The 14,679-nt window shown below is 38.4% G+C and overlaps 1 protein-coding gene across 1 annotated transcript in view; it reads left to right on the plus strand.

Annotated features, from left to right (window-relative positions):
• Nrg3 (neuregulin 3) overlaps window positions 1-14,679 on the plus strand; it is a gene marked incomplete at its 5' end in the record, with an annotated part of 1,004,716 nt that overhangs the window by 420,258 nt on the left and 569,779 nt on the right. The window contains one exon of the mRNA XM_013506309.1: window positions 8,671-8,800. Coding sequence (XP_013361763.1) covers window positions 8,671-8,800 — 130 coding nt within the window. The remainder of the gene's footprint in view (window positions 1-8,670; window positions 8,801-14,679) is intronic.

Here is a 14,679-nt window from a genome sequence, read left to right on the forward strand (position 1 = left end):
TCTTAATGTAGGAGGTAGCCCTTGAATACAAAAATTGTTTATGAAAAAGAAGCTGCTTATTTTTCATTGGGATCCATTACATCAAATAAAAAAGAACCCTAATTATTAGGCTTCAGGTACATTCACGTAAGCATGAGTATATTTTCTGTCTTTTGTCCCTGAAACATTATTACTGCTGTGGGGCTATAAGACAGTGCTTGCCTTATCATGCTGCAGGTTTGCATGAGCCTGGGATGTTAGGAGACTCATCATTGCTGTGACCATTAAGGTACTGATTCAGTCAGAAAGCATGCATGCAGTAAGCACCCTCTGTGTGTCAGCCCCTGGGATCAATTATGAAAATTCACAGATGGCTTGCCTGATCCCCAGAACTCATGGTCCAGTTTGGTGAGTGGGTTGGAACAAGGTTGTAAGTGGTTACATTGCTATTCAGAGTGATGAGCACAGCATTAGAGAGACAGTTGCCCTGAGTTCTTACAGCTCTTTCAGACCTGAAGAACTGGGAAATAATTTAGGAGGAGCTTATACTTTGCATAAATCTTCAATAATTAGATTTTCTTTTTTTTTGCCAAACAGAGCCATATGGCTGAGTATGAGAGGTCAAAAGAATAGCATATTTAAATCTATCAATTCCTAAATAAATGAGATGTGCTCCAATCTTGAGAGCCCCAGAAATAGGACAGGGAGATGAGGAGGTGCAGCCCCTCTCTGTTCAGCTGCTATGTGCAATCACAGAATGAGCTAGGAAATGTTTCTGAGCTTTGGAAAGGTGCAATGCTATTTTAGGCAAGGGATGAAGAGAACTCAGAAGTGCAGCTGAGATGGTTGTATCCTCACGTGATGGGGTGAGAAGCAGTTGTGGGGTGCAGGGAGCCCTGATAGGAAGCTGTTGTGACAAGTACAAGTGGATTTCATCCTCTGTATTTCACATAAAGACTCATCTGGAAGATAAAAATGTCCCAGGGACTGAAACATTATCTCTAACATGGGTAGATGAGAAATCAAGTCCCAATTATAAGAATGGTTAGAAAAAGTGATACCACAAGGAGAGTTGTGTAATTCATATCTCTAGTGGTGTCTCATTAAAGTTCCCAGTGCACATGACTTGGAAGACAGACATAGACTGAAGTCTGTAAGGTGAGCTCCTTCTGCGCTGGAGAAGGTTGACTTGACACCCACACATGCTTGTTACTCCTTGCTTTGGAGCTCAAGACTGGCCAATCACCAGCAAATGTTTTGTTTTTTCACTGAAGACATTCACTTTCCTATGTACATGCTTTCCCTAGTGTGTAAGCAAGTTGCTGTATAAAAAGGTGGAATGTGGTCCTGCTGCATCCAAATCCAAATGAGCACACGTAGTATGCAGCCAGGTTACTCTGTGACTCTCTTTGGAAATAGAGGCCGGCCATTCTGCAGTGACAAAAAGAACTTAAGTGGTGCCCCTTCTGAAAATGCAAGAGACTGCTACTTCTGTGTTGATTGCAAGCTCTTTTATGTCCTCTTATATCTTCAATTATTAAGCTACACCATCGCTAGATGGTTTCCACCTCTTCACAGCATCCATATGGACCCCTCTTTTCCTAAGGTCTAACTCAGCACATGAATTAGTCAGCTCCCAGGCTGTATGCCCCAAGAAGGCCGATTTGTTAGGATGAAGTCTCTATTGGTATATTGAAATCTCATCTACAATATGTAAAGTTCTACAATTCAAGGCTGGCATGAGCATATTCTGTCAGTGGACATATATTCCCTATCTCCTGAGTAACAGGCCATAGGCTAATTACTAGGAACACATATATCACGTACACACATACACACAAACATACACACACACACACATTTATATTCCCCAAAATATCATGGTGTATGAGACAAATGAATGAAAATAATCACTGTTATTATTTTCTCATAGCAAAGCTAAGAATACTCTTTAGGCTGAGGTTCATTTTGGTTAGAGATTGCTAAACAGCTCAGAGAATGTGCTTCATTCTTTGTGTGTTATCTGTGGCTCATGACTATGAGTAGCAGCAAATATCTTCACTTAGAATAATGAAAGACAAAAAGAGGAAAGTGAAGGGAATAGACCCTTGGCCTAAATGGGGGAGATGGTGTCAAGAGAAGACACTGCTTGGCAACTCAACCGGAGAGTACTGTAGGCCACAGAAATACCCAATGGGAATGTATTTGTCACATGTACTCTGCATGTCATCTCTAGGTGCCCATGACTATGTGTGGGGTTCAGGGAAGCCCCCTGCAGTGGTGGGCTGCCCTTGATCCCACAGAGAAAAGCCTGGTGCTTATGAACTGAGAATTGGAAGTAGCTATTATGTACGAAATGAGTGTAGAGAAACTGGAGTCTTGAGAGAATTTTAGTTTTCATCATAAGAGCCCAGAAAGGAGATAGCCAGCAGGGAAGTGTTTTTTGCAGATATTATCCAAAGTGAGTTACTACAAGGATAGCACATTTCAGGGTGGTCTGTGTGTGTACACTGATTAAATGCAGCTGGGGCGGCAAAAACTAAAGAGGAAGAGAAAAATCAAGAATGTGTGATAACGTGGATGGACGCCAAGGAAAGAAAGTTTTGTAAAAGGAGGAGCTTTTAAGAAAGTCAGATGCTTTGAAGAATTTCAACAAAATGAGAAAATAAATATTAACACCCCATTTAGAGCTAGTTGGACTTATAGAATGGGCCATTTCAGTTAAGTGATGTGGTTAGCCAAGATAGTATTTCCTGTATAGTGCAGAACTTAAAAGCCCACAGGCTCTAGTAACTACCCGTAAAATTAATACCTTTGTAACAGAGAGCAGCTTGTAGGTATATGAGTTTGTGCACTGGTAAAAGGAAATATATATTCACCTTTAAGATGAATTCTGCAATTCCCAAATAAACACATTTCCATTCAACAAGCTATATCCCCAGCAGGTTTATTTAAGCTGGCACAGAGTTTTTATACCTCCAACTTGAAGGTGTCAGGTATGTCCTGGAAATTGAAAGAGCATTTTCTGTGAAAATGGATGGCTCTGGGATACATCAAATCTGTCGGTCCACACAGCAGTCCTGGGACTCAATTGAACTTTTAAATTCCTTGCCCCACACTCCCATTCCTCCCATGCCAACAAAGTCAGCAATCACCTGGTCTCCAGCAGTGGGGAGAAAGCTATCTTTGCTTCTGGGCAGCTGAGAAAGGTTTCCCTTTCAAACACAACAGTTACAATTTCCTGGCCCATTAACTATTTTATAAGTTGGTCTCATGCCACCACTCCTTCCGGGGTGCCCAATACATGGCAGATGCAACAGGGAATTTTCATATATGGCATTGGATTTCTTTGACACTGTAGTCACATAAGAGGTTGCTCGATCCAATGACCATAGCTAAATGGCTTCTGGCCCCCCAAAGGTATTTTGCAAATCCTAAAAGCTTTTAGATTGCATCACTGGATTCTTAACTTTTTGTAGAGAATTGCCCTGTCATGAACTCAGTGGGGGAAGAAGAAAACTGCTTGAGGAGTCTGACATTTGCAAGCTAAAAGCATGCAGCATTTACTTCGGGCCTTTTCCATGCCTTATCATTTTTCTTCCTCAGGTGATCTTTGCTCTTCTCATTCTTCTTCCTATGCCAATTAAAGCACAAATATTCAAGACCTAGGTCCAATGCCAATCCTTTGGGATGACTTCAGAGATAACTAACCTGAATTAAGCGCTCTCCTTCTTTGACTGTCTACTTCAATTATCATCTGTAATAGCCAATTTTGCAGTCCTGTTCCTGCCACAAAATAGGGGTTCCACAGTGAGCAGCATTGTGCTCCTGATGTGGAAGATCTCTATAAGTAAGATTCAGGTTCAACTCAGTAATTACTGCAAAAGCCAGTTATCATTTTATTCATTAATAAATTAACTTGCATTGCAAAATCTGCAGGGATTTGTGTCTTCCAGCCTTACATTTCCTTCCCATTTTGCCTTTAATGAATTCAACATTACCACCTCCCTCTGTGCATTTAATTACCGTGCTGATTGCTTACTATGTATGCTACATGATGTGGAAAGAATGCAAAAGTTAAAAAGGAAGCACTCTCCCTGACCTCCCTGGGGAGAGAAACCAAAACCCATAAAAATTAAGAAAACACATTAAACTATCTGTGACACTTGCCAGATGAGTGGTCTGGATGATAGTACAGCCACTTTGGCTCAGTGATGGGACGTTATCATATCATCACCCGGCTGAGCCTGGAGCAGTCATGGTGCTCTGCAGGCCCCAACTTACCACCGGCTCTGTCCATCCTGGCTGCATTCCCTCCACTTCATGTCCACTGTCTGAAAATAAATCCTAACTTTTACTTTGTGTTCCTTACTCTCCATGAAGCTGAGTTCTTTATTTCTGTAAAATTCTACCACTATAGGCTTTATTTAACTTGCTTCTGATGCACTTATGAACAAGTTTCCAGATTTTTCAAAAGATAAAAGAGTTTATTTTTTTGCATGAAGATTACAAAATCATGCACAAATCATTTAGACAAATGTCCAAATATGAAAGTTTTCACTATAAACATCTGTTATGACACCTCCATATTCAGCCATGCATGCGACCCTGGGTCCCGGCTGTGCTCTCCAGGGAGACAAGGAACCATCAATGGATACAGGTGGAAAGTGTGGGGGCCGGTATGAGCCGCTCTTCACAGCCTTGGGAGATAGATGGGGAATCATAGGAATGCTGACTTTGCTGGACCCTCATCCATATAATTTTTGAAGGTAATTAGTAGCTCTCTAACAAATTAAGCAAATTAAATTATGAGAAAAAGAAGTTTGGTTTAAGACATAACATAACACCATTTACTAGGTAACTAGCTTAATGTATTGGATGTCTTGAAGGTGGCATACTGTTAGAAAATATAAACAGGTTCCAAGCCAGGCACAGTGGTACACATCTGTAATCTCAGCACTGAGCAGGCTGAGGCAGGAAGATTGCCATGAGTTTGAGGCCAGCCTGGGATACATAGCAAGACCCTGTCTCATCCCCCAAAAGAATATAAACAGGTTCCCAAAATGTTGGATACTTTTAGAATTCTGTACCTGATGGCTAAGATATTTCAAGGTAGTTTAGGGCTATAACTTTAGTGGTTTAAAGTTAGATTTTACCTATGATCTCAGTCTCATGAATGTCTCATGTTTCCCTTTCAGAATAAATATTCAGCTGGATCTATTACAGGATGCTGTGTTAATTTATGGCACAGGAAGAAAATAAAGAATTGAACCTTGTATTTGCATTTTTCACACTTTATTTATGTTCTATTTAATATGGGAATAAGTGTTGTAATATATATATATTACATTAAACATATATTTAAACACATATATGCACATATACATACAAGCAGATAAATACATAATGGACAGTGCCATCCCAAATTTTCATTGTTTTTTTATTAGGCTGTGTTTGATTATAAGCTATAGAAAGCCTGACTAACAATAACGTAGACGTAATACACCATTCTAATAAACATTTGCCTAACAAAGTGTAGGCAGATGTGCTTACCACTGTTAATCTAGCACCCTGGTTATTTCCTTTGTTATCTTCCCATACACATGTTTGACATGGTGGCTTTCAAGAACAAACTTTCATCTCATGGTGCACAGGTCTTACCTACCTGAAACCTCTCTTCTTTTGGGTATCACTGATGGATACTATATAGTGAAACCATTAGGAAAATTCACATATTTCAAATTTACCCATATTCACAGTTTACGTATAGGAGGAACAAACCCAATGTCCTATATTTGTTCATTATATTGTTATTTTAAATAGCAGTTAGGATGCTTTCTTTGCAACCGGCCAACGCATTATGAGAAATAAACATGCATGTTTTAAATCAGTTTGGGATTCTCCAAGCTGTGGAAATAGAAACTCTGAGTACATACGAAGGCTCTTGTCTCTTCACTATCCCACCCCGACTTTTGAGAGCCTTTTCCTTGGTTCTGGCTCTTCTGTAATGTGGTGAGAGATGAAGCCGGTGTGAGAAAGGAGTTGGCAGAGTGGGGCGTTAACCACGGAGACAGCAATTGTCAGAAGATTGGTTGTAATTGCTTTGCCATTGTACTGCACTCGGACTGTGCAGCCTGTTGAAACCGCTGATTATGAAGTAAGGGTCTTACTTTTTATGCTGTAGGTAATATGAACAGAAAGCTGCTGTTAGAGGAATGATCAGTGAATATCAATACATGGATAATAAGTAATTAAAGGAAAAGTTAACTAAGTGATCATGAGTTAATATACTTAAGCAGTCAGAGTAGCAGTCAATGGTGCAGCATTTCATACCCAACATTGTGCTCAAAGCTCTTGAATGCTAAATACTTACCATAGAAAAAGACTGACTCCCTGTAGCTGTTGATCACATAGATCTTGACTATACAGATCTGCTGGAAAGTGGGACCTGTGTCCATTCCTCAGAACCTTTACTTTTGGTGCAAGTACTAAGAGGCTTATATTTGACATGGAAAAAATAAGTTCCCATTGTAAGAAAGAGGACACCAAAAGGCATTTTTGTAGTCTCATAGTATGTAAATGAGTCATGTGTGGGTGAGAGGCTGCATGAATCTGAAGGCATTGATTTTGAGTTATTCCTCAATATTAAAAACTGTACAAAAGTGATAGCCTGGATGTGAAGTTATATCTAACTTTCTGCTGTATGACATAGAGTAACTGTTGGTAAGGTTGCAATGAGGAGTTTAGTGGTCATTTCTTCTATCTGCAGCATTTTGATGGTTGGTGATGTCAGAGAGGTCAATTTCCTGGACAGTATTTTCACTGAGCACCAAGTCAAACCAGGCCTAATGCCCGTGCTTGGGAACTCGCAGGCTGCATAATCTCGGGAGCAAACTATCAGGGTGCTGAATGCATGGTGTGAGCAATGAGAAGCTACAGTGGCCCCTGGAGACATTATCTGAGCTACGGAGGATTTCTGGGTGTTTTCCTGCAAAACAAAGATTGGAGGAGAACAGTGGGCCAGAAAGAACAGTGGGGCTGATCCTGACATTTGCAAGACATAAAATAACAGTTGGAAATTAAGTTGTATTTCAAGTATAAGCAGAGGAGACCCCAGACAACCAAATTACAGAAGGCCCATGCCTGTCTTTGCTCTGTTCAAGATTTTGACTTCATTCTTATAGCAGAGACGTTCAGTATTATACCATACTTTTAAGCATTTATTTGTTTGTTTATTCACTTTTTGACGGAGCTGGGGATTGAACCCAAGGCTTCACAATGCCAAGAGTCGATGCACCACTGAGCCACACCCAGCCCTAATGAGGACCCCTTGACAGTGGATTTTCTTACAGATCTTCACCCTCCTATGATTTTGGACAATGAAGAGGGACAAACTCATTGTGACCTTATTTACTGAGCTAGATTCATGCATCACCCCAGTCAATATTGTTATCAACCTAGATCTATAAAAAGGAAATTAAAAGAGCTTAAATGCTCAACTTTTTAAATATGTATTTTTTTGACAGTTACAATAGAATTGGTATTAATACTTTAGTTGGCTCAAGCTCTGTAACTAGAAAAATGTCCATGTGTGGAAATGGAGCCTGTTTCCTGTAGGTAGCACATACTTATGGTTAGACTCATAATTGAGAACCAGATAGAGATGTATAGCTTAATTAAAAATGTAAGTAATTATGATTTTAAAAATACATATCTAAGAGAATGCTAAAAAATGACACTAATTTGGTCCTGTTAAATATTTACCAGAAACATTCTTCATATATAAGTATCTGTTTCAGAATTTGGAACATTTGCATTTTAATTACACAATAAAAGGAGAAAGAGAAAGAATAATTGACTTAGCTATTAGCCAATTATAGCTGTATCTAAAAAAATAACCCCAAATAGGCATGGGTGTGTACAGCAGATGCACAGTATGCATTGATCAGATGTTTAATGACATCTGACAATGACAAAGGGAAGGAATGTTGTTTCACTCCTTCAAACAACATATTTGTTAGAAGTGATATTATTGAAAGCACATTTGGGGTGTTTGTGTAAGGATCGATCATTCAGCAACTGCTGTTAATGTGTCCTCAATTGGAGCTTCTCTAGAGTAACTCCAAATGTTAAAATCTCGTGAGAAAAGATAGCAATCAGTTAATCTCAGGGGATTGTCCCGTATCATGTAGTGGCTGGATAGCCACCTGGCTGCCTGTGTTCCTTGTATAACATGGTGTAGTGTTCACATAGCAGGTGCACTTACCTCTATATACTTTACATCACCTTCAGATTACTTAACTACATAATTCAATGCAAATGCCATATAAATAGCTACGTGCTATACTGCGATGTGTAGGAGATAATGACAAAAATTGTGTACTTGTGTAGTAGGTGCAATTCCATTTTTTTCTTGCCAAACATTTTCCATCAGTGGTTGATTGAATTCCAGGGTGCAAACCCCGTGAGATGTAGAAGGGCAATGATCACTCAGATGAACACAGTGGGTGTCACCAGCACCCTGGTCAGTGCCAGGAAAGGTCTGTACTGTTTGTCTCCAGTCCCGTCCGCCTGTCAGAGCCATAGCCATAGCCCCTGCCCGGGCCTGCATTCACACATAGGGGACAGTGACACAGGGGACTGTGTCACCATGGCTGCTGACAGCATTTGCCTCTGTGCTCTCCTTGACAGATACAACAACATATTCCACCCAGCGATCCGAGCACTTCAAGCCCTGCCGAGACAAGGACCTGGCCTACTGTCTCAACGACGGCGAGTGCTTTGTGATTGAGACCTTGACAGGATCCCATAAGCACTGTCGGTAAGTCACTGCCACTGCTGCTGGTGGCCAGGATGGGCCTCAGCAGGACTCAAAGTGCAGCTGGGGAAAACTAAGTACTTGAGATGTGGGCAGTGCTGCTGACTCAGAGTAGAACTGAGCATCTTACCATCTTACTATGAAACAGAGCAAAGCAGACATCTAGCTCATTAGCGTTGAGGAAGAAACGATGGAAACAGAGTGGGTAAGGTTTGAGTACCAAATCAAGGTACATGTACTTTTTAGTTGCCAACTTCATGCAAATAATTATTTACTTGGGACATCTATGCTATGACAGGTGGCTTAGGCTCATATCCTTTTTGGCAAATCTAAGGATATTGGTGAGAGAAGCGAACTGCTCATCTAAGATCTTCCATGTTTGATGAGAGCCAAAGCCACAGAGCAGAAAATTGTATCTAGCAAGAACTGAATTTTGTTTTGATTTTGCCTTCCTTTATTAATTTCTGTATTTTTTAAAACACCTCTGATGATGGAACACTTGAGCAAGATGTTGTAAATGAAATCATAGTTGTGTTAGAGTCTAGTAGAGAACTACTGAAAGACAATTCCCAGGAGAGGTCAGGAAGGTGTTTAATTGGTTTTTGGAGACATAAGGTTATATAACTGCTAAAAATAAAATCAAGTGGAGATAAATAGTGCACTGGTAGATGCTGAAACTTTAAGGCTCAACAAAAGAATCAAGTTTGCATTTGAAAAATATTTTCCACCAAGCTTTTATTTCTAGCTTTTATTTCAAGCTTTTATTTCTACTCAGTAATTTGTTTTTCCTTGCACTTGTATACACTTCAGTGATCATATCTACCCACACCCCTTGCCTTCTCTTTATTTATCCTTCTCATATGACACAATTATTAAATTAATGATTCTTAATCATGAAGCATGGAAAATTATTACTTTTTCCCTCTCTGTTGCTAATATAAAACTTTATTCCCACATCATTTTATTAAGATGGTGCAGAGGAATGCATCTTATCACTGTGGAATGAGAATGTGAAAGCAAATACTTCCTGGCTGCAAGAGCCAGCTCAGTCCATCAGGAGGACATGTGGCCAGGGGGCCAGTGGCACAAGTTAGGACTGATGAATGACAGTAGCAGTCTCTGTAAAGATACCACAGGTAGTGTGTTAAGGCAAGAAGAATTGGGACATTTCCTCCCTTTGACATGCACCTTTCATGTGATTTGGGCAGTGCCATTTCATGGACAGAGATACAGAATTTTCTGCACCTTCCCATCCTCTGTGGAGCTGGGTTGCAGGGAAGGAGGAGTAAGGATTGTTCTCCACACTCCTCTTGCCATGTTGGACTGTGTCCATGAAAACATGAGTGGGAAGCCCTCAAGTGACATTAATACCTCAAGAGAAAGTGAATGAGCTACTTTTCCCAAGCCTGATGTGTGCCCAAGTTCCTGCAGGCACTGGTACTGTGTTAGAGTTATCTTTGTCACTAAGGGGACCATCTTGTGGAAGGAGGTGCTATGGAGCAGAATGGTTTGTTCCAGAGCTCTGTGCCCTGGAAGCCTAGTCTCCCATGTGTCCATGCGGAGTGTAAACTCTAAGGAAGTTGACCTGACTAATGAAAGGTAACCAGTGTCATGGAAGTTCCTCTCATGAACAGATTAATGCTGATGCTCAGGAGTGACTCTTGTCTAGTTAGAGATTAGTTTCTTCCAAGGCCAATTGTTATGCAGGAAGTGAGCCTGGTTTTTCCACCTCTCTTACTTCCTTCTTCACACATGTGATGCCTCTTCTCTTTCTGTTTTGCTACCATAATATTCTATAGCCAGGCAGTATTCACCAGGATGCTATTGCTGTTCTCTTTGGAACCTCCAGCTACAGAATGAAGAACCAAATCAATCTTTTCATTTTACAAGTTACTTAGCCAGAGGTATTTTCTTATAACAACACAAAGACAGTAGGCAATAGACTAAGACAGTAGGCAGTCAATCATCTGAAGTCCTAACCTGTTGAAGAAGGGATGAATTAGAAGTTTCAGCCAATCTAATGACAATCTTTCATGATTTGTTTAGCATAATGAAGGATCAGATCAGGCTAAATATAGTGTGTAAGTCACTTTGATTCACCTTACAAAACTAAGTATACAGAAAAGAGCAAAATAATTGTTTATGGCCTTGTTAATGTTCATGGACAATATATCCTTGCTAATTCTTCATATTTCTTAGGTAATAATTTGCTAGGGATACTCTAAAACCATGGCACACAGTATACCTTACCTGAAGGAGTTTTTTTCTCATAGTTCTGTAGATGAGAAGTCTAAAGTCAAGGTGCCAGCAGGGTTAGTTTCTTCTGCAGCCTCTCTCCTTTGCTTATCGATGGCTCTCTTCTCCCTGGGTCTTCTCATTGTTTTTCCTCTGTCAAATTTCCTCTCACAAAATACAATTAATAATTGACTAGAACCCACCATAACAACCTTATACCATTTACCTCGGTAAAGACCTTTTCTCCCAATATGGTAATATTGGGAAGGACTAGGGGTTTGTACTTTAATATAGGGGTTTTTTTTGGAAATGTAATTCCATCAGCAGCAATGGATCTCAGGTTCAGAAAAGTAATTCTTTGTTTTTATGTGAATGTATGTACATGTCTCATTTTTGCTACACACAGAGACATATCTGAAGTTTAACTGGAATGCTATACATGGATAATAATTTTGGCCATCTACATTCATATTTCTGGCATATTTCAGTTCAGACAACCTGTTATTTAACACAGAATGACAACACAGCTAATCATGACAAAAGACCAGTCTAAGACAGAATTGGAATTCGTGTAGGTTAATAGATGCCTATAAATCTCCTACTAGTGTGTATGAATAAATCACATATCACATGTGCCTGCTATTCATCTCCCAGGCTTTGCTGTGAATAAAAGGCATACATTTTTTCCTGCATCAGCCACTTCTAAAAATTCCAACATGGTTATTAATAATATGCCATTCTGTATAGCACTCTATTTAAGTAGTATGTTTCATTCTCCTTTTCCCATTTGACACATGTTTATTGAGCACTTCCTATCACCAAGATACTGTTGAATAAATATACACAGAAATGAATTTGAAAATTAAATGGCACACACTTTGTGATGTCTTTGAAGAGGTAAAATAGCTCATCATTAGGAAATAACAAGAAGAAAGCAAAGTACTTTAAAATGAGCCACTGTATGCTACCAGGGACCTCTTTATGACAGATTAGATACTGGATTATGTTTCAAATAAAGTAAGACACCATGTAGTATATCAGAGAAGACACCATGTAGTATATCAGAGAAGCAATATAAAGATGCATAGATGTATCTAGGTTGTTACTTTTTACATGTCACAAAAGATTATAAATCAAAAGCTGAGAGAAATTAAAATGATGTCCTACATAGGCTTCCTGGGAATCTCCAGCAGGGATCTGGGTCTGTCTGCCTCCTCTCTCTACCAATGACAGTGGAGACACACCATGAAATGGACACTACCACAAGACTGCAGACCCCAGAATAACCACAGGCAATCTCCTTTACTTTTCTTTTTTACTTTTTCTTTGTGTTTTTCTTTTTCTGTCTTTTCATGAGTATGAACATTGTTTTTACTTTTTCTGTTTTGTTTAGCACTTGCTTTTTCTTTTTCTTCTTTCTTTCACTCCTGTCTTCTTCAATTTCTTCTCAAAGCTTGAGTAATCTTCTACTGTCCTTCAGTCTTCCTTCTAATCTCTTTCTCTTCTTTTATTTCTTTAGTTTTTCCTCTTATCCTTTTAAAATTTTCTCTCCTGAGGGTAAAAGCAGTCTACTGAGGAGAAATTTATGGTATATAATTTTCTGATTTGTGTTATATTTCATTATATAACTATAAATCTTGTACATATGATTTAAGTCATTTGTAGATTGTACTTGATGCTATTGTTATTATTGGTTGCACTACTTTAGCCAAAATGGGAAAAAAATATAGTCCTGTGATAAACTGCTTCAAACATCTTTCCATGTTGGGAAAACAGACTGTGCTCTGACATGTATTCCTGTTTCTTAGTCAGGGAGGAATAGGAACAAAACTCCCGAACTACTCATGATAGGGACACTGATAATACATGCTCAGAACAAAATGGTGTTAATTTCAGGAAAAGACTTGGGGAGCTGATGTTTTTCCCTTTGTTACTTTCTCATTGTTTTGTGTCTTTTCAAATTTTTCAAAGTAGCATTTGTAGTGTTAAAAACTGTAAACTACAAAAACAATTTTATAAAGGTTTAAGAGGAAACCCAGGTACTAAAAATAACTTGTAAGAGAAATTTTTAAACTGATCAAAAGGGAGAATTTGTTTTTCTAAGTTATAATGCAGCATAAAGTCACAGATCAATAAGAAAAAACCCATCAGGAAGTATGGAAGCCTTAGGACAAGGTACCAGGGTGGATTCATAAATCAGAGAAAGAAATGAGGGACTGATTTCTCAATAGACGACTGACATCAGATAAATCAAATGCAAGGTGTATATTTACCTTTCTCTCAACACACAAAAGAAAATGTTTTAAAGGGAGTCAAAAGCTAATGCAATAAATAAATAAAGCCTAAAGAATACAGGAAATAAAACAACATACACATTTGTGTCAGCACTTGAAAGGACCTGCTGAGTAAAAGAAATAACAGAAGGAAAAATAGTTGACATATCACTGGCTTTCTCTTCTGAATAACATCAGTGAGAAAACAAAATTAAAACATAACCAATGAGCAAAAAGAAGACAAATATATCAAAGAATTATTAATATTCAAAAAAGGTCACATAGATCACTAAGAGTGGGACAAAAAATAAAATATCAATATAGAAGCAGCAAAAAGGAAAAAAAAAAAACCATGCACATCCCAAAAAGTGACAACAATTAATGCAGATAAACATGAAAGAGATCCAGCTTTACAGAGATATGCAAATTATGCTTTTGGGATATTTGGTTGTGTGTGAGGTGAAGGTGTGGGTTCTATTGCTCATAATATGTAATTATTTTTAAAAATTAATACTTAGTTTACTGAGGGTGTACTGAAAACACATTTTCATATACTATTTGAGGAAGTATACTTTGTTAAGCAAAGTGTACTTTGTTCTGCACATAATGTTTCATTATGTTTAAATACCTTTTATTGCTTTTGTGAAGCTAGCCCATAGAAATGTTTAAGGGTTGTTGTAGAGATGTGCACCCCCATTTGTAACAGCAAAAACTCAAAGGCCAAATATAAATTGGACTTGAAAGTGTTTATTATGTCCTCTTATATATGAAAATCAGTATATACTCAAACTATAAAGACAAATGTACAATAATTTGTGAGTTCTGAACAGACACTAACTAAAAAAGACAACTAGGGCTTATAATTATTCTTCAACTATTCCTTGACTCTTAGGAGTGCTTTAAGTTCTCCACATTACACATATATTTGATTTATGTAACACCTGGCTAAGACACTTGATTGCTGCTTCTAGCTGTTCCATTAAGAAAGATAGATAGTGTTCCTCTCTGTGAAATCAAGGTCATTACAGTTCACAAGTACTAGGCTCAAAACTAAACTTTCAATTAAGACTTTTCAGATTAAACATTATCAGGCTATTTAAATGTGCCTGTTTCATCTTATTGATAATTTATTGGTAATTTTTACAATAATCCTTTTGTAGTTGAAGTCATGTTTTGGAAACGTTAAAAACAATGAATTTATGAACAGTAAAACATATCCCACAGAAATGATGCTGGCTAGAGAATGAAAGCAAATAACAACACCTTGAAACAAAATATTCTGAAAAAATACTAGATATTCCATATTTATTTTCCTGGCATTTCTAGGAATTGTCAGTACCTGAGAAATGGTGCTGTCTAAAATGTATTTCACTG

Source organism: Chinchilla lanigera, unplaced genomic scaffold (genome assembly GCF_000276665.1).
Source record: "Chinchilla lanigera isolate Chin_1 unplaced genomic scaffold, ChiLan1.0 scaffold00109, whole genome shotgun sequence".
NCBI classification, from domain to species: Eukaryota; Metazoa; Chordata; class Mammalia; order Rodentia; family Chinchillidae; genus Chinchilla; species Chinchilla lanigera.